Consider the following 24,133-nt stretch of genomic DNA (forward strand, 5'->3'; position numbering starts at 1 on the left):
GCTGTGTCCACAGCGTTTGCTCTACAGCCACCATTTTACCCTCAAAACGTAGCCATCGCTGTCCTCTTTCATCCAATGTGTTTACTATTGTCCTAGGTGTTATGGTTCTTTCATAAATGTCACCAATGCACAGCCTCCTCCCTCCAACTCTTCCATAGACTCTAATGTTAAAATGGCTCAGAAGGTTCTTTTGAAAATCAGAAGAGCATGGTGTCTTTCCACTGTCACCACGTCCATATAATAAACTCCACAGGCATGAAAACTGAGAATTCAGTAGACTAGACATTGCTGTCGCTCACGGTGAAAGAATTTTGTCAATACGACTTGTACTTTTCATATGGGAACGATTTGTTTCGGCCTGACTTTTCTGTTCATTTTAAGCAGCAAAAGTGAGGTGCATGTCTGTGTCCGTGTGTATGGAGCCATTGGGTGCGGTCACTATAGCAACCAGGCTCACACCTGCCTGCTTAACGAGCTCTCTCTCTCACTCTGCCAAGATTCATCTGAAACACTTCTCTTTCAACTGCTGCTGTCTCCACAGTGTTACAGCCATCATTTTACCCTCAAAACGTCGCCATCGTTGTTCTCTTTCCAACATCTTGTCTTTCAAAGCTCAGAGATGTAAACTTTTTAAACTGTGTGGATCCAAGTGGAGGGATCACATTTTAGTCATTCAGTGATTCAAAGAATATGACCTTTTAATATTCTTTCAGATGTTTTCTGACTCTAAATGTTCTTTTCTCATTTCTTAGGTTTTTCTAATTTACAATTAAAACATTTTCAGCTTTTTTCCAACTTCTTCTTCTGTGTAACCTTCAGCTTTTAGCAGTTCAGCACCTTTGTTTTCAGGTTAAATTCGTTTTTTTTTTGTTGTTTTTTTTAAATCTCATTCAATATTTTTAACTCAAAATTCAGCAATTAATTCATTTCAGTGCATACATTCAGATTCAAGCATTCACACTGCAGTTTCTTCAGAAAATGCACTTTCTAGTTATTATTATATATTCCGTACGTTTTTTGGCATCTCACTCCTTCAAAACCGTTCAACTTAGAAAAACCATTCAAACACCGTTAGATTCCTATTCTTTTGGACAACACTGCTTCTATTTTTCATATTTTTAACATTTATATTTTTAATTTTATTCAACTTTATTCAACAAAAATTTATAATGTATTTCAATGGGGAGACCCTTCAAATCCTCATTCAACTTACTCATTTTTAAACTCTTACTACTTCCACATACATTGACATAGAGCCACCATTCAAACTTTAAAACGAAGACAAGACATTCAACTATTCAACTTGTATTTATCTTTTCAATATCTATTATACTTTTTCTTCAGTTCCAGTTTAAGTTTCATGATGTTTTTTCACCCGTTTCAGAGTTTATAATGGGTGTGTATGGGACGGAATGTTGGGGCTAGAGTGAGGCAGCTCAACTGCTAGAGTGAGAGGAGCAAAAAAATTAATCTTAAAATCTTTTTTAAAACTGCTGCTGTGTCCGCAGCGTTTGCTCTACAGGTATGATTTTACCCTCAAAACGTAGCCATGGCTGTCCTCTTTCATCCAATGTGTTTACTATTGTCCTAGGTGTTATGGTTCTTTCATAAATGTCACCAATGCACAGCCTCCTCCCTCCAACTCTTCCATAGACTCTAATGTTAAAATGGCTCAGAAGGTTCGTTTGAAAATCAGAAGAGCATGGTGTCTTTACACTGTCACCACGTCCATATAATAAGCTCCACAGGCATGAAAACTGAGAATTTGGTAGACTAGACATGGCTGTCGCTCACGGTGAAAGAATTCTGTCAGTACGACATGTACTTTTCATTTGGGAACGATTTGTTTCGGCCTGACTTTTCTGTTCATTTTAAGCAGCAAAAGTGAGGTGCATGTCTGTGTCGTGTGTATGGAGCCATTGGGTGCAGTCACTATAGCAACCAGGCTCACACCTGCCTGCTTAACGAGCTCTGCCTGCCACTCTGCCAAGATTCATCTTAAACACTTCTCTTTCAACTGCTGCTGTGTCCACAGTGTTAAAGCCATCATTTTACCCTCAAAACGTAGCCATCGTTGTTCTCTTTCCAACACTGTTTTTCAAAGCTCAGACTTTTACATTTTTTAAACTGTGTGGATCCAAGCAGAGGGATCAGATTTTAGTCATTCAGTGATTCAAAGAATATGACCTTTTAATATTCATTCAGATGTTTTCTGACTCTAAATGTTCTTTTCTCATTTCTTAGGGTTTTCTAATTTACATTTAAAACATTTTCAGTTTTTTTCCAACTTCTTCTTCTGTGTAACGTTCAGCTTTTAGCAGTTCAGCACCTTTGTTTTCAGGTTAAATTCGTTTTTTTTTTGTTTTTTTTTAATCTCATTCAATATTTTTAACTCAAAATTCAGCAATTAATTCATTTCAGTGCATACATTCAGATTCAAGCATTCACACTGCAGTTTCTTCAGAAAATGCACTTTCTAGTTCTATTTTATTATTATGGATTCCGTACGTTTTTTGTAATCTATCTCCTTCAAAACCGTTCAACTTAGAAAAACCATTCAAACACCATTAGATTCCTCTTCTTTTGGACATGACTGCTTCTATTTTTCTCATTTTTAACATTTATATTTTTAATTTTATTCAACTTTTTTCAACAAAAATTTCCCATGTATTTCAATGGGGAGACCCTTCAAATTCTCATTCAACTTCCTCCTCTTTAAACTGTATCTACTTCCACATACATTGACATAGAGCCACCATTCAAACTTTAAAACGAAGACAAGACATTCAACTATTCAACTTGTATTTATCTTTTCAATATCTATTATACTTTTTCTTCAGTTCCAGTTTAAGTTTCATGATGTTTTTTCACCCGTTTCAAAGTTTATAATGGGTGTGTATGGGACGGAATGTTGGGGCTAGAGTGAGACAGCTCAACTGCTAGAGTGAGAGGAGCAAAAAAATTAATCTTAAAATCTTTTTTAAAACTGCTGCTGTGTCCGCAGCGTTTGCTCTACAGGTATGATTTTACCCTCAAAACGTAGCCATCGCTGTCCTCTTTCATCCAATGTGTTTACTATTGTCCTAGGTGTTATGGTTCTTTCGTAAATGTCACCAATGCACAGCCTCCTCCCTCCAACTCTTCCATAGACTCTAATGTTAAAATGGCTCAGAAGGTTCGTTTGAAAATCAGAAGAGCATGGTGTCTTTCCACTGTCACCACGTCCATATAATAAACTCCACAGGCATGAAAACTGAGAATTCAGTAGACTAGACATTGCTGTCACTCACGGTGAAAGAATTTTGTCAATACGACCTATACTTTTCATTTGGGAGCGATTTGTTTCGGCCTGACTTTTCTGTTCATTTTAAGCAGCAAAAGTGAGGCGCATGTCTGTGTACGTGTGTATGGAGCCATTGGGTGCAGTCACCATAGCAACCAGGCTCACACCTGCCTGCTTAACGAGCTCTGCCTGCCACTGTACCAAGATTCATCTTAAGCACTTCTCTTTCAACTGCTGCTGTGTCCACAGTGTTACAGCCATCATTTTACCCTCAAATTGTCGCCATTATTGTTCTCTTTCCAACACCGTATCTTTCAAAGCTCAGGCATTTAAACTTTTTAAACTGTGTGGATCAAAGTGGAGGGATCACATTTGAGTCATTCAGTGATTCAAAGAATATGACCTTTTAATATTCATTCAGATGTTTTCTGACTCTAAATGTTCTTTTCTCATTTCTTAGGTTTTTCTAATTTACATTTAAAACATTTTCAGTTTTTTTCCAACTTCTTCTTCTGTGTAACGTTCAGCTTTTAGCAGTTCAGCACCTTTGTTTTCAGGTTAAATTCAGGTTTTTTTTTTATCTCATTCAATATTTTTAACTCAAAATTCAGTAATTAATTCATTTCAGTGCATACATTCAGATTCAAGCATTCACACTGCAGTTTCTTCAGAAAATGCACTTTCTAGTTATAATATTTTATTATCTATTCCGTACGTTTTTTGAAAGCCTACTCCTTCAAAACCATTCAACTTAGAAAAACCATTCAAACACCATTAGATTCCTATTCTTTTGGACATGATTGCTTCTATTTTTCTCATTTTTAACATTTATATTTTTAATTTTATTCAACTTTATTCAACAAAAATTTCCCATGTATTTCAATGGGGATACCCTTCAAATCCTCATTCAACTTACTCATTTTTAAACTCTTACTACTTCCACATACATTGACATAGAGCCACCATTCAAACTTTAAAACGAAGACAAGACATTCAACTATTCAACTTGTATTTATCTTTTCAATATCTATTATGCTTTGTCTTCAGTTCCAGTTTAAGTTTCATGATGTTTTTTCACCCGTTTCAGAGTTTATAATGGGTGTGTATGGGACGGAATGTTGGGGCTAGAGTGAGGCAGCTCAACTGCTAGAGTGAGAGGAGCAAAAAAATTAATCTTAAAATCTTTTTTAAAACTGCTGCTGTGTCCACAGCGTTTGCTCTACAGGTATGATTTTACCCTCAAAACGTAGCCATGGCTGTCCTCTTTCATCCAATGTGTTTACTATTGTACTAGGTGTTATGGTTCTTTCATAAATGTCACCAATGCACAGCCTCCTCCCTCCAACTCTTCCATAGACTCTAATGTTAAAACGGCTCAGAAGGTTGGTTTGAAAATCAGAAGAGCATGGTGTTTTTACACTGTCACCACGTCCATATAGTAAACTCCACAGGCATGAAAACTGAGAATTAGGTAGACTAGACATTGCTGCCGCTCACGGTGAAAGAATTTCGTCAATACGACCTATACTTTTCATTTGGGAGCGATTTGTTTCGGCCTGACTTTTCTGTTCATTTTAAGCAGCAAAAGTGAGGCGCATGTCTGTGTACGTGTGTATGGAGCCATTGGGTGCAGTCACTATAGCAACCAGGCTCACACCTGCCTGCTTAACGAGCTCTGCCTGCCACTGTACCAAGATTCATCTTAAACACTTCTCTTTCAACTGCTGCTGTGTCCACAGTGTTAAAGCCATCATTTTACCCTCAAAACGTCGCCATCGTTGTTCTTTTTCCAACATCTTGTCTTTCAAAGCTCAGACATTTAAACTTTTTAAACTGTGTGGATCAAAGTGGAGGGATCACATTTTCTTCATTCAGTGATTCAAAGAATATGACCTTTTAATATTCATTCAGATGTTTTCTGACTGTAAATGTTCTTTTCTCATTTCTTAGGGTTTTCTAATTTACATTTAAAACATTTTCAGCTTTTTTCCAACTTCTGCTTCTGTGTAACCTTCAGCTTTTAGCAGTTCAGCACCTTTGTTTTCAGGTTAAATTTGGTTGTTTTTTTTGTATTTCATTCAATATTTTTAACTCAAAATTCAGCAATTAATTCATTTCAGTGCATACATTCAGATTCAAGCATTCACACTGCAGTTTCTTCAGAAAATGCACTTTCTAGTTGGACTATTGAACTTCACACGTAATGGGCATGAGACTTTAAAAAAAAGCTTTCTGTCGTGCTTTAGAAGGTTAAAATATGTTTTTATGCATAATTAGTGACATTTGGTAAAGAACAGAAGAGGTACACATATGAAGCGATATTTATTCTTCCTCTGAGCCCCCAGCAGCATTATAAACACCCTCTAGTGTCTGGATGTGGAATACTGCTGTATAATAACCAAAATTTATGATAGTTAAAAAATTGTTTTTTTGAAAAAAGTCAACTTTGGTTTAATATTTAACTTAATTAATTCGATTATTCTCATTCTAATCTTACGGATAAAACTAGAAACAAAAGTACAGCTCCATTCAGTATTTTCCAATGACACCACAAAAATGGTTTGCCTTTACCATTTGACTCAGGTAAGGTTTCTGTTAAAAAACAACTAATGGTGTCATCGTGCCCTCTAGTGGTGGCGAGCTTTATAAAACAAAACAAAACAAAATACAGCATGCCTTTTAATATCGCTTTCACACGATGCAAGAGATTACCCTGCAGTATACCCACAATACAAACTTTAGGGGTACCTGTTTGTATATTTTTTTAATAACCCTAACCCTATTTCCTAATTTATTCCTACAGTTGGCGAAGATGAACTGATTAAAGATCTTATTTTAAGTCTATTGTTTTCATTATTTGTGTTGTTATTCACATTTTCATTTTAGGATACATGAACCTCATCTAAACAATCTGACAGGTCAAATGTATCATTAAGAGTGTAAAACATTAGCAGAAATGAAAACTTGAAGTTCCAGTTTATAGTATCATTTAAAGTTTAATATTGATCTCCACTATCCCATGTCCAGTTCTGCCTCATTAAAGGATGTAGAAACTTATCTTATACTGTGATTACACATATTTTTGAAGTCTAATCATCATAATAATAAATGTGATATATAAGGTGCAAAGAAAGAGGTCCTGTTTGTGACTCTCCTGTGAATGTACAAAATCCTACCACATGATAACAACACTAACCAACACAGTCACGTGTTCTCAGTTTGCTCAAAGTTAAGTCTCGCCAGAAGAAACTGAAGAAATTATTAAATTAGTCTTAGCCCCGCACTTAAATGAGATTGAAATGATTATAATATTTATTTTCTATTTCCCATTATCTGACGTGCTGTGATGCAGGGGTGATTCTAGGATCAGAGATTTTGGGGGTGCTGAGCACCCAGAGAACTGCTCAGCCAGGCAAGATAAACTTTACTCGTCACAATGAGACTTCTTCCCTGTCTCTGTCAGTCCCTGCATCCTTAAATGTCTCCAGTTGTCCCAAGTTCCCTCTGACTGTCTCCTTGGTGCATTTAAACCCCTGTTCCTCCCTGTCCTCATCGTCTGTTGTCTTCATCTCCGTTATCAGTCATCATAATTTTACCATCTCTATGCAAGTCTGCAAATTTCTTTATTAAATCATAAGATTCTTAAATTCATCAAGTCTCTCTGTGCCTGGGTCCTCGTCACAAAACATGACATCACTGTTTTGTACATTTTAACACAATTTAATCCCCACATTTGCAAAACACTTTTTTAAAAGTCTGTGACAAAACCATCAAATCAGATAAAGGTTATTTAAATGCTGCAAAAGAAGAATGGATTGGAATTTAAAAAAAAAAAACAAAAAAAAACACACACACACACACATCCTAACCTTAATTATTTTACTGGGGGAAAATGATGAATGATGATTATGGTGAGTAAGAAGTAAACTGAGTGCATTTTTTGGACAGAGATTCACTTTTAATGTGTATGTATAATACAATACAGATATATAAAAATACACTCCAAAAATAGAGTCATTGAAATGTACAAAATATTGATAAAAAAATATATATATAAAATGGAGGCAACTTTGCCTATGGTACAATGTATGAAAATATCTTTACTGCAGATACTACTATGGCTCTGCAGATTTATTTCTTTTATTTTAACCTATGTTGCCTCACCTTGAAGTTGGCAAATCTGTCTATCACTTTTTGGTGGTCAACTCTCTCAAGCAGTTTAGCAGTTCATTTTGCCTGTCACTATTCCCTGTCTGTTTTCCTACCTGGTTCTTCCTGACCTTGCCCTTTCTCCTCACGTTCCCCTCTTTCCTCTCTCCCTCTTTGGACTGACAATCATACACAAATAGATTGTATTCAATTAGATGAAAAAATGACATTAATATGAAAAAAAAAAATACTATTAAGATCACTAATAAAAAAAAAATCCTCTCTCAGTGTACTCTCAACCAAAAGGCAACCAAACCATATGTACATCTAATAAAAGATATAAATATTGAAACACTGATCCAACATTATCCTTTATTGACGGATCATTTGTTCTTACACTTTTACCTGGGTTTAATGTCGGCACATATGACAAAATAACCAGCTTCTCTCATTCCATTTAAAACAGGACAGTGGTAACAACTTTAGGCTACGGACAATTTTAAGTTTTAGATTTTAAATATACATTTCAATGGGAGCAACAGGACGGTCAAATGTCGCTGATTTTACTACAGAGCAGGACTGATTGTAGGGTAGAAAACATCGTGGAAAACACGTTTCCAACACTGCAGGTTACCTGGGTGAATCAGCTAAAAAGAAACATGTTCTGACTCCTACCTAACTATATAAAGAGTAACTGAAGGTTAAATGTAGCTAATATGTCCTGTTTTAAGCCAGGCACTTACACCTCTGCTCCGCTGTGTCTCAGCCACCATGCTCTGGCAGCAAGAGCGCTAGAGCCAGAGTAGGGGAGAGTAGTGATGGGTCGTTCGCGAACGAAATGGCTCTTAGAGCCGAATCTTTGACGTGGACGATGCGAGCCGGCTCCTTATCGCGAGCCGTCACGTGGGTTTGTTTTTCTTTCTCTGAGCCTCTCTCTCGCACTTTTTTTCCGCTTCACTCAGCACGTGAGCCTTGTGCTTTACGCTGGGCAGAGGGGGGGCGGTAGTTACACTCAGTAGCACAGGAACAGAGCCAGAGAGAGAGAAAGAGAGGCAGGGACAACAACATTAGAAAGGTATAGTAATCATCCACAACTATTTTCGGTTGCAGATTATAAAGGATTCAGAAAGTTTATTCATGCAGGTCCATATGACAGAGAATGTGCATCTTCTGTTTGTTTTCATATTATAATTTATATTTAATTGTGTTGTGGTTTGCAGTGTTTTGTTTTCTTTTCACTTTAAATTTGTAAAAGGAAAAAGCTGAAAATTTAAATAGTTAAAAGTTGAAATGTGAATAGTTGATTTTTGTATTATATGATTTATTTATTACATTTTATATGGAGTGAATAAATAAAAGTATATTTACGGTGGCCCCTAGAGACAAAGCACATACAAACTTCAAATCACGTATGAACTCTGAAGCATGTACAAACTCCAAAACACGTAAAAACATGTACAAACTCCAAAACACGTAAAAACTCCAAAACACGTAAAAACACGTACAAACTCCGAAGCACGTAAAAACTCCGAAGCACATAAAAACTCAAAACACGTACAAAAGACAACAGAAGTGCTCCAGGATGCTGGGCGCAGTGTTGAGCCTTTGTTATCTTGTGGCTACATAAGCCAGCAAGTACCAACGACCGGATTTGGTGTGTGGTAGTAACAGGTAAATGAACTTTTTTTTAAATTATTTGAATATATATGAGTGCCTGTGTATAAATACACAAACAATACACACATGCTTTCAATTGTGTAATTTAAGTGATCTAGTAGCTCTGCTTTGGAAGTTCAGTTCATGCTAGAAATGTGTTTTGGAGTTTGTACGTGTTTTGTCTCTAGGGGCCACCGCATATATTTATATATAAACATTAGGGGTGCAACGATACACAAAATTCACGGTTCGGTTCGATACTTTGGTGTCACGGTTCGATATTTTTTCGATACAAAAAAATGTTCATGCATTTTTAATTTGTCATTTATTAAAATTATAAATATATATTTTAACTCAAAAGTACAGTTTTTGAATTTAACCCTAACCCTTGTGCGTGTTTTTTATTTTGACAGCGAATGCGCACCTGCGGACCACTTATGTGCAGCCCTGGTTATTTAGCTCATCATATCGCAGCCACAGAAATTCTTTTGTCCATGAAACCATAAAGCTGCACTTTCTTTTTGCCTCATAGTCTGATTTGTCATAACTTCTCCGTTTTGTGGTAATCTTTTCTTTGGCTGTCACTTCTTCACCCTGACCTGTCTTATTTGGCTCAGCAGAACTGAAATGCTTTTACACACTCACTCACATAAGCTCAGCGATTCTCTGCACGATCAACCTCTCACATGTTTAAGCTTGCTGCGGGAGATTTCACTTGTCATGTTTGCATAGTAAGCTAACGATTAATAAGACGATGTCAGAGGAATTGGTGCACAAATTATCATCACTCACAGATCAGTACTGTCGCTCTCTATACACAGTTCGCACGATTGCAAAGTGAAAGCAAAAAAACAAGCGCAAATTCAAACGCGACTTCAATATGTCACATATTGACAGTGGTTCACCGATGCCAATGACATAATTACCCAGCTACATTTCTGAAAGAATGCAAAAGCATTGACATATATTTTTCCTACAATAGCCCGACGGGCAGGGAAGAGATAGATTTTGGTAGCCCGACTGAAAAAAATCGCTAGCTCCGGGACGTCGGGCTAGCGATATTGCAAGCCCTGTATCTGATGGAGGAATCACTCATCTTTGGAAAAGAGAGTTTATTACAGAGAAATGTCTCTTTCCAAAATAAAAGCTATACTATCCGCTTCTTCTGGGCTATATTCTCAGCAGCATAAGGAGAATCATGTGCTAACAGCTGTCTAAATGACTCGGCTAAAGTTAGTAGCATGCTTGCTTTTTTTTGTCTGCTTCCACTTGTCTTTGCACTACGATGATGTCGGCGTAAATGTGCAGTCATATTCGTTGTGTTCCCACTAGTGCTTTCAGGTTAATCTCGTTGAAATTACCTTAACGCCACAACACGGCAAATCTCCGTTAACGAGCTACCGCCGATCACTCCGTGCATGGGGCTAGACGGCCAACACGTTAACGAGCTAACTGCGCTAACACACTAGTTCCCACCCATGTAATTGAGCATTGCATGGCACATTCAACATACTGTTTTACTTTAGTCCATGACTCGCTTACCTTCAGGGTCATACGTCACATGAAAACCAAAATAATTCCAAACGCCAGATCTGAATGACGTTCAATTTGCCTGTTGAAAGGAGAGCTTAACTTGTGTCTCGCTAGCTTGCCCTGCGCTCTTCCTTCTGACTATGCTGTCTGTGTTGAGCGCTCAGTGGATCTGCGCTCGACAGTGCAGCCTAGGCGGAGTAGTCGAACACAGATTCACTGAGCGCTCAACACAGACAGCATCGTCAGAAGGAAAATTGATAAAATAAATTACAAATGTTGTATTGTTCGATACATATGCGTACCGAACCGAAAGCACTGTATCGAACGGTTCAATATCGATACGAATATCGTTGCACCCCTAATAAACATATATAAATAAAACCACTTTTTTTTACGTTAGCAATTCCTTTTGTGCATAATTTTATATTATTGTTAATAATAAATTAATTAAAGCAACAAAACAACCTGAAGAGCCGGTTGGGAGCCGAAAGAGCCTGGTCTTTTTAGTGAGTCGAACCGAAAGAGCCGGATCTCTAAAAAGAGACGGAAATCCCATCACTAGGGGAGAGGCGAGCTGGAACAAACCGTTTTGGGAGGGGGGGGGGATTATCTATACTTTTGTTGTTAAAATGTTATGTCTCAACCAAATACTGTATGCTTTTTTTTTATTTTCAGTAGTGTGTCACACAAACAACAAATATTGTCAAAACAGTAAGAAATATTGGGGGGTGCTTTGATTCATTTTAGCCCCAAAATGGGCTAAAATCGCTGTGATGTTTTATCTGAAATTGTAAAACATCTGAACAATCATGATCCAAAACGGATAATATTCAAATATTAATTTTGAGGAAACTGCACCATGTTTTAGTTTCTTCTTTTCGTTTTGTCTTTTGATGAAATGGAAATGTTAAGTTTCGTTTTTCATTCGTGACCTATAAAAACAGTAAGTGTGCCGCTCTGACCGTGTCAGTGTTAGGGTCATGGAAGCAGTACCACAAGAGCAACGGAGAAAGCGGAACTCCGTAAACATGCGTGTCGGTGAGTATTTTAATACACGTATTACTTTAAAATAACTATACTCATGTGTTTAATGGTGTGACGGTGCCATGATGATAGCTAATGTTAGTGCTGATGTGAGCTTTGATGTTGTGTTTCAGGGACGATCGCTGCTGTTGCAGGGGGAGCAGGTAAGGCTTTGGACGGTCTGTGTGGTCACCGGGGTTCAACCTACCCACGGTATCTCTCTGTTATGTTGATCCACTACCCTGCAGTCAGGAGAAGCGGTCACACAAAGCTGGGTGTCGGCTTGATAAGCTAACCCAGGGCTTGATTGGGGCTGACGCAAGGATGGATTTTGGCAGCATGTAAACAATTTGCCACCAACACGGAAAAGAAAAATGTTAAGGAATAAAGTGAAGTGTAAGAATATAGATTTATTACTGATGCGCATCAGGGAAAGCACTAAAACTTTAGAGTTTTGAAAAACTTTAGTCCGTCCTACTGTCTGCACTCCGAGGTCTGAGGGATTTTCTATGAATAGTGACGCTATTTTCAGAAAACTGAGTAGTTAGCAGGCGTTGTTTCATACCTGCTGATCGTTAATCATAACTTGAACCCTGTGTGCGCCATTGTAATTACAATGTAATTACACACTCTCACACTCTGCTGTGTTCAGTATCTGTATAATGTTTTTAACCTCTTCATATTTTTTGTATAGTTTTCTCTTTCTTTGTAAAATCAGCCCTTGAGCTGCCAGCACGCTTACACTTCCCAACAGCACCAGCCCTTTTACGTGAGCGAGCAGGGTGAACCCTGGATACACTCAGTTTCTTTGATAACAGCTTCATGTGACCACTTATCTGGATCAAATCCAGATAACTGAAAGATACCAGCAACCTTATTTTAACATGTAAAGTGAGCCCAGGATAAGATGTAATCCTGCCTCGTACCTCAGGCCTCTGCTTATATAAAAACGCCATTGTAATTACAATGTGTGCGCCATTGTAATTACAATGGCGCACACAGGGTTATGCTCTGAAATGAAATATAGAGATCGGTATGCATGAAATCACCACCTACTGACCAATACATCATCCAGACAATAGGGTTCATAGAAAGTCCCTCAGACCTCTGTGTGTGGACAGTAGGAGGATCTAATGTTTTTGTGTTCGTTTTTCCCTGATGTCATTAATAAATGTAGATCTTTAGATACAACCTTATTGCTTCCAACAGGAAAAATTACATTATTATTGTTGCAATAATACATGATTGTGAAACAGGACAGAAACTTGTACTTGCTGACCTTGATTATAATCATCAGGTTCTCCTGTGCCTCACAGACAGAACTGTGATATTGAATCTTTTAACTTTTCCTGGCTTCAAATAGGCCAGACTTTATTCATATAATGTGTATTTTCCAGTCATGCTGTCCAAAGAGCTTAGAGGGCACAAACATTCATACAGCACTTTTAATACTAAACTACTGTAAAGTACTTTTTTCCCTCTCACACACTCTCACACTCTGCTGTGTTCAGTATCTGTATAATGTTTTTAACCTCTTCATATTTTTTGTATAGTTTTCTCTTTCTTTGTAAAATCAGCCCTTGAGCTGCCAGCACGCTTACACTTCCCAACAGCACCAGCCCTTTTACGTGAGCGAGCAGGGTGAACCCTGGATACACTCAGTTTCTTTGATAACAGCTTCATGTGACCACTTATCTGGATCAAATCCAGATAACTGAAAGATACCAGCAACCTTATTTTAACATGTAAAGTGAGCCCAGGATAAGATGTAATCCTGCCTCGTACCTCAGGCCTCTGCTTATATAAAAACTTTTTACATGGCATATCATTTGTAACAGTCACACTGATGCTGGTGTTCTCGTCCATGTGCAGTCGGTGCAGTGGCCTTGGCTCCTGTTGCTCTGGGGGCCGTAGGTTTCACCTCAGCTGGAATAGCTGCAGGCTCCTACGCTGCAAGCATGATGTCTGCTGCTGCGGTGGCTAATGGAGGCGGAGTGGCAGCAGGAAGTATGGTGGCTGTTTTACAGTCAGCAGGTAGGCTTGTCTGACTTTACTATAGTCTCATTAATAGTGCTGTACACATTCACTTTATTAGGAACCAAAGCAAAGGTGACCTTTGCTCCTGTTGGTGCTGACCAGTATATGGCTCGTAAAACTCTGGCTACTCAGGGACTGAAATACAAATGACTGATAACATATTTACAAATGATTCAGCTTTAAGTCTATTTACAGACTTAAATGGAGACGGCCTTAGTGTCAATAAGATCAGTTAATTGTTCCAGCCTGTGTTGTGTTACAGGACTAAGCTTGTGGTGCGATTAGACTAAGGACTATAATCCTGCCACACTTTGAACTCTTTTATTATAAAGTGTAGTTTTATTGCCCTTGCACTGAGTATTGTCCACATATACAGACATCACATTTTGGGATGTCTGGACCAAAATACTAAATCTTGCTCTACAAGGGCCTGATATCCGCTTTCGAGGACATTATACTGCCACTGTTCTATCAAAATTTAAAATGAATGTCCACATATGTGGACATATGTGGATCTCATTTTTCTCAGAAACAAAAATTCGGTAAAAAAAAATCTTTGTTTTTAAATTCATCAGGTCCCAATCAACCCAAATAGCAAAGAAAAATTAAAAATGCATGCCATGAAAGAGTTCGGGTCTTAGGAGGTTAAAAGGGACTTGAACATGAGTGTGCAGCTGGCAGAGCCACAGAAAGGACATGTTGCAGTTATGTCAACACTGACCCAGTTCTGATAAGTTTGCCAATAGTTTTGAATCCATGCCGCAAAGAACTGGGGCTGTTTTGAGAATCAAGAACCGTGTATTAGTGTACAAGCCATAGGACATTGTTTAGTTTATGAAATCTGACACCACTGAGGGGGCAGTGATGCCACAATTAGGTAGCAGTCAGTACAGTTAGTTTGATTCCTGATAAAGTTATTGGCAATCTCAGCTGCTTGACTTGGAATATTTGTCCTCATTCCTCCCAAAGGTGCAGCCGGGCTGTCGGGAGCTGCCACTGCGGGCGGTGTTGGAGCTGCTGCAGGAGCAGGACTGAAATGGCTAGGAGGTCTCATTTTCAAGGACAAAGAAGACGATGAAGACGATGAAGACAAAAAGAAGTAAAATAAAAATTTAAATGATCTCACGTGGAAAATTTTAATGATATTTGTTGGCACAAGATATTAAACAAGAGTGAAGAGTTGTCATTTTTAAAGATGTGCTGTACATTTGTCGCTCTTACAGCTTTGCCACTGATCATTTCAGGTGTAGGAATGGAAACTCGCCATACCCGAGGCTCCCTGAACTGTCCTCACACTTTGCCTGAAGGCTGTGGATTCTGATGGTGTCATTCTGATCATTCCTTTTGTGCCTCTGGGTGACTTTTTCTGTGCACGCTGGTATAATATTAGTGAACTACATATGACTGAAAAGCATGACTGTTTTTAAGCAAGTGTGGATTTTTTTTTCTCCTACATCTTCTAAAATTTGTATCTCAATCAATGATCTAATTGCAGGAAATCCTAATTCTAAAATTCTGAATGGTGTTGTTGCCACTGTCCTCACTAAGATAAAGCTAAACTTTGGTAAGAAAGTCTGGTTAAATTCTTTTAACATTCAGTTATTTGGATTTCCTAAAACCTTCTACCCATTTCCATAATACTGCCTGCAGATCAGCTCAGTGCATCAACTATGAGAAAACTTTCTTTGGAAAATATTGTAAACTGTCTAGAAACTCTTCATTTATTTACTTTAGTCTTTAACAAGAGCATTTTGACCAGTTTCAAACATCTTCACCTCTCTGCACTTCTTTCTGGCAGTAGAATTGTTAAATGTTATTACTCACTACAGTTAGCTAACTATTTATTATTAGCTCAAAATGACAAGTGGTTGAGGTTTTTTTTTTTAAGAATCATTGTTTTATGTTTAAAATACTTTGCGAACACTTCATTAAACATAAAACTGCATTTATTTTTTGGCAAATTCTATGTAATATATCAAAAATAAAAGTATTTATTCTGCAGTAATCGGTGTTACATGGATCAGTATTACTGCTGCAGGTGATATTGTTAACTATCAGTGTCTACAATGAGATTAAAAATTAATGAAAAATTAACCAAACAGCTGGTTAAATTTTCTACAAGTGATTTCTCAGAGATGTTGGTCTGAAAGTGCTGATGGAGGCTACAGCTGTTCAACTTGCCTGCCTTATGAAGTCATATATGACAGGGGTTCCCCTCTCCATCATCACAGCTTTTATTACTAATGTGCTAAATAAGTAAAAAAAAAAAAAAAAGGTTCATATATCACACGTGTTGGTCCAGGTCTTTACGAAGATAAAACTAATTATGATGATAAATAAGGGTACTTGTTTACTTGCTAATGCTAGCTTTGTTTCCACGCAATACACAACTTGTAACTGATCTCAGGGATTTCCACAACATGGATTTATGCACAAACAATCAGCTACAAGCTGCTGTCCTCTTAGCGTGACAAGATGCAGCCATGATTAACTGGGCACAGATGTTGATTAGGACACCTACCATATATTGATTTCAGTAGCTCTATAATCAAGCAGTGTCAAGTCTACTTTCAGAGACAATAGCCAACTGTGGCCATAGGATGGCAGTGATGTAAAGGATGGACGCAGACAGTCATGAGTACAGCTTTATGACAGAATGCTGTTTGCGCTGAAACAAGAGTGATTGCTTTACTTTGGTATACTTTAACTGATGTCTGTTTTTTTACATTTAACTGGACAAACATTGTTTGCCTTGCTTGGCCTGACATAATACCATGAGACTCTCTTCACAAAGCATTTTATTTACCCATCTTCTGCAAATTCTCCAACAAACAACATTTCCCACTCTTAAGATAATTAAAATTTATCTGAATAGATATTTACTGGCATTTGGCAAAGAAGAGGTACACACAAAGCTAGTGTTAGCTTTCGACAGGAAGGTTTATTCTTCCTCAATAAGATTATTCTAATAATGCTGATAAAACTAGAAACAAAAGCACAGCTCTATTCAGTATTTTCCAATGACGAACACATGTACCAAAAAAACAAAAAACTGCTTTATCACTTTATCACAGCACCTGACTCAGGTAAGGTTTCTGATTAACACTGCTCTCAAATGAGATTATGACTATAATGAAATGACTATGATATTTATTTTCCATTATCTGTTGTGCTTTGTTTAAATGTCAAAAATCACTGGGAAAAGCTTTAAATAATTTATCTTTTATATGTGATTTAAAAACAAATCTGAATTGCAAAACATCTGAACAACCATGCAATATACATAAACGGAAAAGTTAAGTTTGTTTTTTCATGTTACCATATGTGGCGAGACGAGGTTGGGATATAAAGTAAATACTCTTCAGTTTTAAAGAACGACAACGCCACCCTGGGAATTTCACCCAGAGAATACTGAAAGTAACACTAAATCACCAGAAAGGCACTTAGGTTCGCTATACTCAGTCCAGAGACGAGGTTCAATGATCAACAAATTCACAATTTATTGGTAATTATTTAAAACACCGAATAAAAACAATCATAAATATTCAAATACAAATATGCTTAAAAAGGTATTCAGAGCTGAGGCTTACCAGTGGAGGGGCAGGGATGCCACACACAACTAAAGAAAGAAAACACACCAAAACACAAGTGCAACACACTATCACACACTCACACTAATAAACTAGACAAGGCAGGTGTGTACACTCAAGGGATCCCACCACCAAGGCACCCTAGTCTCCTCCACGTCGGCACTCCGCATCTGAATAAAAAGAAACAAAGAAAATTTTAATATATTACAACAAACTAATGTGTAGCACCGGGGGATAACCCAACTGCAGGACCACACTGGTGATCCACAGCTAGAAAAAGGGCCTCCCACCAGTGGTATAACAGAATCCAAACTACAAATCAAAAAGCAATAAAACAACATACAATCTGAATAAAACTCTAAAATCTGGAGCAAACGGAATCGCCGTACTGCTCCAACTTGCCGTCCACACGACGATAAGTTAACAGTCAATCAATATGCACGCCAGCTGACTCCGATAACCGGCATGCATATGGCCGTTGTCCACGCCGACGTCCACTGTAAAAGCTGACAGCAGCAGGGAAAGAATTCTCACAACGGGAACAGACGGTAAAAGCACAGCAAGGCAAAACAGCAGCACTTCAGTTCACGTAGCTTGGCGCAAAACTAAGGCCCACACTTCCTGCGAAACATAATAAATAATTACTATAAAAGAACAATAGAAGGCAGAGAGCGTAACAAAAGTTGATTACGTACCAAATAAGCCGGGTCATAGAATGTAAGCAGAATAGCTCAGAGGAGGCTTCTATAGCTACGACCAGCCGCGATGGAGACTTTAGAGGAGTAACCCACAAACGATCTCTACCACACCGAGGAAGTCAGGTGACCAAAAAGGAGATCACAGGCAAGCAATGCAGAGACACTCAAATGGCCACTATTTATACCAGCGCCCCCTAATGGGCCAGGCTGAAAGTGGGTTGGACCGAGGGATAACATTCATCCTGCCACACATAGAAATACCGGAAGTGTCTCCGTGGCAGAGTCAGTTGAGACTGTCACTATACGATACGCAAACATAGAAAGCGGAACTCCGTAAACATGGGTTTTGGTGAGTATTTTAATACACGTATTACTTTAAAATAACGATACTCATGTGTTTAATGGTGTGACGGTGCCATGATGATAGCAAATGTTAGTGCTGATGTGAGCTTTGATGTTGTGTTTCAGGGACGATCGTTGCTGTTGCAGGGGGAGCAGGTAAGGCTTTGGACGGTCTGTATGGTCACCGGGGTTCAACCTACCCACGGTATCTCTCTGTTATGTTGATCCACTACCCTGCAGTCAGGAGAAGCGGTCACACGAAGCTGGCTGTCGGCTTGAGAAGCTAACCCTTGATTGGGGCTGACGCTTGACAGGGATTGTTTTTGGCAGCATGTAAACAATTTACCACCAACAGGGAAAAGAAAAATGTTAAGGAATAAAGTGAAGTGCAAGAATATAGATTTATTACTGATGCTCCTCAGGGAAAGCACCAAAACTTTAGAGTCTTTTGAAAAACTTTAGTCCGTCCTACTGTCTGTACACCGAGGTCTGGGGGATCTTCTACGAATAGTGACGCTATTTTCAGAAAACCGATTAGTCAGCAGGCGTTGTTTCATACCTGCTGATCCTTAGTCATAACTTGAACCCTGTGTGCGCCATTGTAACTTATGCTCTCAAATGAAATATAAAGATTATGCATGAAATCACCACCTACTGACCAATACATCATCCAGACAATAGGGTCACTGTTCATAGAAAGTCCCCCAGACCTCTGTGTGTGGACAGTAGGAGGATCTAATGTTTTTGTGTTCGTTTTTCCCTGATGTCATTAATAAATGTAGATCTTTAGATACAACTTTATTACTTTACGTTTTCCTGTTGGAAGCAAATGTTTTACAACATTTTCTTTGTTCTCCAGCAATAATACATGATTGTGAAACAGGACACAAACTTGTACTTGCTGACCTTAATTATAATCATCAGATTCTCCAGTGCCTCAAACACAGAACTGTGATATTGAATCTATAAACTTACACAGCTTTTCTGGCTTCAAATAGGCCAGACTTTATTCATATAATGTGTATTTTCCAGTCATGCTGTCCAAAGTGCTTAGAGGGCACAAACATTCATACAGCACTTTTAATACTAAACTACTGTAAAGTACTTTTTCCTCTCACACTTACACTTGACAATAGCACCAGCCCTTTTACGTGAGCGAGAAGGGTGAACCCTGGATTAACTTAATTTGTTTCATAACAGCTTCATGTGACCACTTATCCAGATTGCCAGTGTTGGGGTAAGTGAATCCAGATAACTGAAAGATACCCTCGATATGCTAAACTTGCTTTAACATTTAAAGCGAGCCCAGGATAAGATGTAATCCTGCCTCGTACCTCAGGCCTCTGCTTATATAAAAACTTTTTACATGGCATATCATTTGTAACAGTCACACTGATGCTGGTGTTCTCGTCCATGTGCAGTAGGTGCAGTGGCCTTGGCTCCTGTTGCTCTGGGGGCCGTAGGTTTCACCTCAGCTGGAATAGCTGCAGGCTCCTACGCTGCAAGCATGATGTCTGCTGCTGCGGTGGCTAATGGAGGCGGAGTGGTAGCTGGAGGCCTGGTGGCTGTTTTACAGTCAGCAGGTAGGCTTGTTGTCTGACTTTACTGTGGTTTCATCAATAGTGCTGTATACATTCACTTTATTAGGAACCTACAGTGGCCCTGAGAGGCAAACGGACCTCAACTTAAGAAAACAGCAGCAATAAGAAAAACGCTGCAAAAGCACACAAAACACAACGGAAATAGGAAAAAACAGATTTCCGAAAGCACAAGGGAAGTGTTTCTGGGGAGACAATAACCCGACGGACGAGTTGCAGGAACCAAAAATATACTAAGAATTGGGCTGGGAGACACTTAAAAGAAGTGGAGCATCTCTCAGTTTTGTGAGGAAAGAAAAGATTAGAGGTAAGTGTGTTAGCCTAACTATTAGCCTAAAAATCCGTCATCAGTATTAGTTTTGTGTGCTTTTGTAGCGTTTTTCTTATTGCTAGTGTTTTCTTAAGTTGCAGTCCGTTTGGCCTCTCAGGGCCACCGTAGGAACCAAAGCAAAGGTGACCCTTGCTCCTGTTGGTGGTGACCAGTATATGTATACTCGGGGACTGAATAATTCAATACAAATGACTGATAACACATTTACAAATGTACACACTGATTCAACTTAAATCAGTTGAATCGTCCCCATTTAAGTTTACAGACTTAAATGGGGACGGCCTTAGTGTCCTGTGTTGTGTTACAGGACTAAGCTTGTGGTGTGGGGCGATCGTGCCTCAAGAGTTGGCAGTTTGTCTTGTAATCAGAAGGTTGCCAGTTCGAGCCCCGGCTCCAACAGTCTTGGTCGTTGGGCAAGACACTTCACCAATTGCCTACTGGTGGTCAGAGGGCCCGGTTGCGCCAGTGTCTATGTGTGGCTACAATGTAGCTTGCTATCACCAGTGTGTGAATGGGTGGATGACTGAATGTAGTGTAAAGCGCTTTGGGGTCCATAGGGACTAACTAAAGCGCTATACAAATGCAGGCCATTTACCAGACCCTTAAAATGACTTTAGTGCCTACAACATGAGTGAGGTATTGGTGTATAAGCCATAGGGCATTTTTTAGTTTATGAAATCTGACACCACTAGGGGGCAGTGATGCCACTATTAGGTGGCAGTCAGTTGTTTTGATTCCTGATAAAGTTAGAAGCAAACTCAGCTGCTTGACTTGATGCAACATATTGAAGCTGTGAATATTTTCCCTCCTCCCTCTTGAAGGTGCAGCTGGGCTGCCGGGGGCTGCCACTGCAGCTGTGGGCGGTGTTGGAGCTGCTGCAGGAGCAGGACTGAAATTGCTGGCAGGTGTCATACGGAAATAAAAAATGTAAATAATCTCACATGGCAAATTCTAATGATATTTTGTTGCCACTGCTCTTCCTACTAATGAGCATTGTTGTGATGTCAGAAATATGAGTGATACATTTTTTAACTGTTTCAGTGAATGAGTGAAAGTGTTTCTGCAGTCAGTGTTTCTGTGCACCAAAGAGTAATTCCACAAATTCAGAGTGTTGTAAAAATTTCAGGATTTAACGAAATTTTTTGGTCATACCACGTTACTGAAGTGTTTAAACTAAAGAGTGTTCTAGTGTTTATTCATTCAAGGTTCAAAATAAAGGAAGATATTAAACCAGAGTGAAGAGTTATCATTTTTGAAGATGTGCTGTACATTTGTCGTTCTTACATCTTTGCCACTGATTATTTCAGGTGTAGGAATGGAAACTCACTAAACCCTTTCCTTCCTTCTCTAAGCAATATTTTACTTTGTTGAAAGATCTAAATAAGAGTAACTGAAATTAACTTAATTAAAATGCATTTCAAAGTGTCTGCTGGCTCCAGTGTTTTTAAAATTTGTAATGGTACAAAAGATTATTTAAAGATTTAATCCTCACACAATAAACCTCACACAATCTTCCCCCCCCCCCTTTTTTAAGGATGTGCAGATGTTTTTTTTAATGTTCTACACTAAAATTTTCATATCAATTGATTACTTTATTGTAGGAAATTGTAGTTCTAAATTTCAGAATGGTGTTAATGCCTTTGTCTTCACTAAGGTGAGTCTGATTTATTTATTTTTTAGCTTTCAGGTGCTCGTGTTTTGATTTCTTAAAGCCTTACACCCGTTTCCATAATCTTACCTGCAGATGAGCTCAGTGCATGTATTATGAGGAGTCTTTCTGTGGAGATTATTGTAAACTTTCTGGAAACTGAGGCATTCGTGGGCTCTATAACTCATTCTACTTTCTTTGCTTTCCCTGTTTTGTATTTTGCATTTTTGCATAGCACTGGGTGAAGCTGGTATTTGATCCCCTACAACCCAGTCAGAATTTTGGCACATTTTCTGGACTTTTATGGAGTGGTTGATATTTCTGCATTACATTATGATGTTTAAAATAAAAACAACTATGCTTTTATTTTGCATGGATTTTTATTTTCACATTAAATTCAGAAAATTTCTTCGTATCAGTCTTGGGTTCAGATCAAACAGCTTCATGCTCTACAATGATACCTAAAAATGATGCATTCAAAATAGCAGTAATCTTAATCCACCATATATTTAACTTAATTTTCAAATTTTGCTTTAAGCTGAGTGTCTGACGTTTCTAAAATGATGCTTCATTTGAGATCTGTCACATGACTAAACATCTGGTATTTGTTCATAGTGTAAATCTTAACGTGTTCCAGTCTGGTTACAAATGGTTGAGAGCAGCCAACCCACTGTTCCTCCAGCACCAGCAACACCTCCAATGCCAGCTCCCGTCAGACCTCCCATACCTACAGTGAGATTATAGACGCCATCAACTGTTTGTTATTCATGTGTAAAGCTTTTATGCTATTCTTTTTGATGCTTCTCTGTATGATTTGCATTATATCTGTTTTATATATTTAAATATGTAAGCAATTTTCTTTGCAACATCTAAATAATATTGTTTAAATAATTTACTAATTAAATCAAAATATCTGGTTTACCCCAGGACTGCAGGGTTGCTATGAGACCTCCTGCTGCAACTCCTCCTCCATTAGCAACTGCAAAATATGACATCAGTTTGGCAGCAATGGAGCCTGCTGCTATTCCAGCTGGAGTGAACCCAGTGCAGCCAGAATGGCTGGAGCCAGAGCCACAGTGCCAGCACCTCCTGAATATTATTTTACATATATATTGGAAAGATTTTCAAATAAGAAGTAACAAGAACCAACCTTAGTTACAAAAAGTTTATTGTGAAATGTAAATAAAAACAGAAGACAGTGATGTGGTCCTGCCATGAAATTTAAAATGAGCTAATGTTATTTCTTGAAATAGTAACATGTTTTAGTTGTTCAACTGTAAATAAAGTTTATGTTTATAAGACTTGCATTGCATTGTGGGTTGCGTGAAAGCGGTGAATCACGTCATCTGACAGCTTACCTCCGACTATAACGACTCCCTTGAAAGACAAAGAGTGAACAAAATCGCGCATGGAGTAAGAAATTCATTAAATTACACTGCATGAAAAATAATTAATAACATAAACAGTAAAATATGAAGGATTTACATATTCCTTCCCAGCCCATGATCTGTCCACATTCAGATGATACAGAGAGTGTATCCGTAGTTATGCGCAGATATCCACAGTGCAGTGGTATATTTTGTCCAGTGCATCCCCCCCTGCCTTTTTATAATTATTGATAGAAGTTTCACTTTCATTTCTTAGTAAATGATACTAACTGCCCACACGTGAACAGCAGCACCGGACAAAATACACCACTGCACTGTGTGGGGTCGCAATTTCAAGAGGTTGTGTGAGCAATTCCTCAGGTTAGAAGAAGGTTGATTTCAGCTCCCAAATTCCAATTAAAGTCAAAAACCACAAAAATCACAGGAGAAGAGCAGAGGTCTATGCCAGTTGTTTTATTCAACAGTGAAGTTCAGCAAAAAGAAGGAAAAGCAAAAGCTCCCCTAGGGTGTTTGCCGTAGGCGCATGCAGGTTGGGACCAACCCCAATGGACAGACAGCAGGGAAAAGCCCTGATGACTCTTCTGTCCCCTTCTTATGGGCCAGTAACCCCACCTCCTGCTGCTGGGTAACTTTCCACTTGTCCTCCAGCCAAAAACAGCAGAGCAGGGTCAGGTATCGACCAAGATACAGGCAGGGGCCAGTCAGGACTCTGGCTAAGGGCCGTCTGCAGAGGGGCACCCTTTGATTAACCCTTTGCTTTGCCTTATCACAGTTGGTCACATCATGGTCAAAAGTCACACATTAACATACATCAGCAAGTGGCATAATCTTATGACATTACTTCTGACTGCAGACAG

The 24,133-nt window shown here is 38.6% G+C and overlaps 2 protein-coding genes across 2 annotated transcripts; one reads left to right on the top strand and one right to left on the bottom strand.

Annotated features, from left to right (window-relative positions):
* The first annotated feature begins 18,225 nt into the window (after positions 1–18,225).
* LOC146611688 (uncharacterized) lies at positions 18,226–21,611 on the top strand. Its single transcript, XM_085343148.1, has 4 exons — positions 18,226–18,318; positions 18,438–18,467; positions 19,733–19,894; positions 21,062–21,611. Exons 1-4 carry the CDS (start codon positions 18,309–18,311, stop codon positions 21,160–21,162), a joined length of 303 nt encoding a protein of 100 aa, XP_085199274.1. The 5' UTR covers positions 18,226–18,308; the 3' UTR covers positions 21,163–21,611.
* An 850-nt stretch (positions 21,612–22,461) lies between these two features.
* On the bottom strand, positions 22,462–23,444 carry LOC146611689 (interferon alpha-inducible protein 27-like protein 1). The gene is made up of 4 exons (XM_085343459.1): positions 23,374–23,444; positions 23,247–23,265; positions 22,811–22,977; positions 22,462–22,615 (listed from the first exon to the last, which is right to left on the bottom strand). Exons 1-4 carry the CDS (start codon positions 23,390–23,392, stop codon positions 22,512–22,514), a joined length of 309 nt encoding a protein of 102 aa, XP_085199585.1. The 5' UTR covers positions 23,393–23,444; the 3' UTR covers positions 22,462–22,511.
* Between the last annotated feature and the right edge of the window lie 689 nt (positions 23,445–24,133).

The sequence above is a fragment of the Diplotaxodon limnothrissa genome, linkage group LG19 (genome assembly GCF_057381915.1).
Source record: "Diplotaxodon limnothrissa isolate DT_005_m linkage group LG19, D_limnothrissa_male_GT1.1, whole genome shotgun sequence".
In the NCBI taxonomy this organism is placed as follows: Eukaryota; Metazoa; Chordata; class Actinopteri; order Cichliformes; family Cichlidae; genus Diplotaxodon; species Diplotaxodon limnothrissa.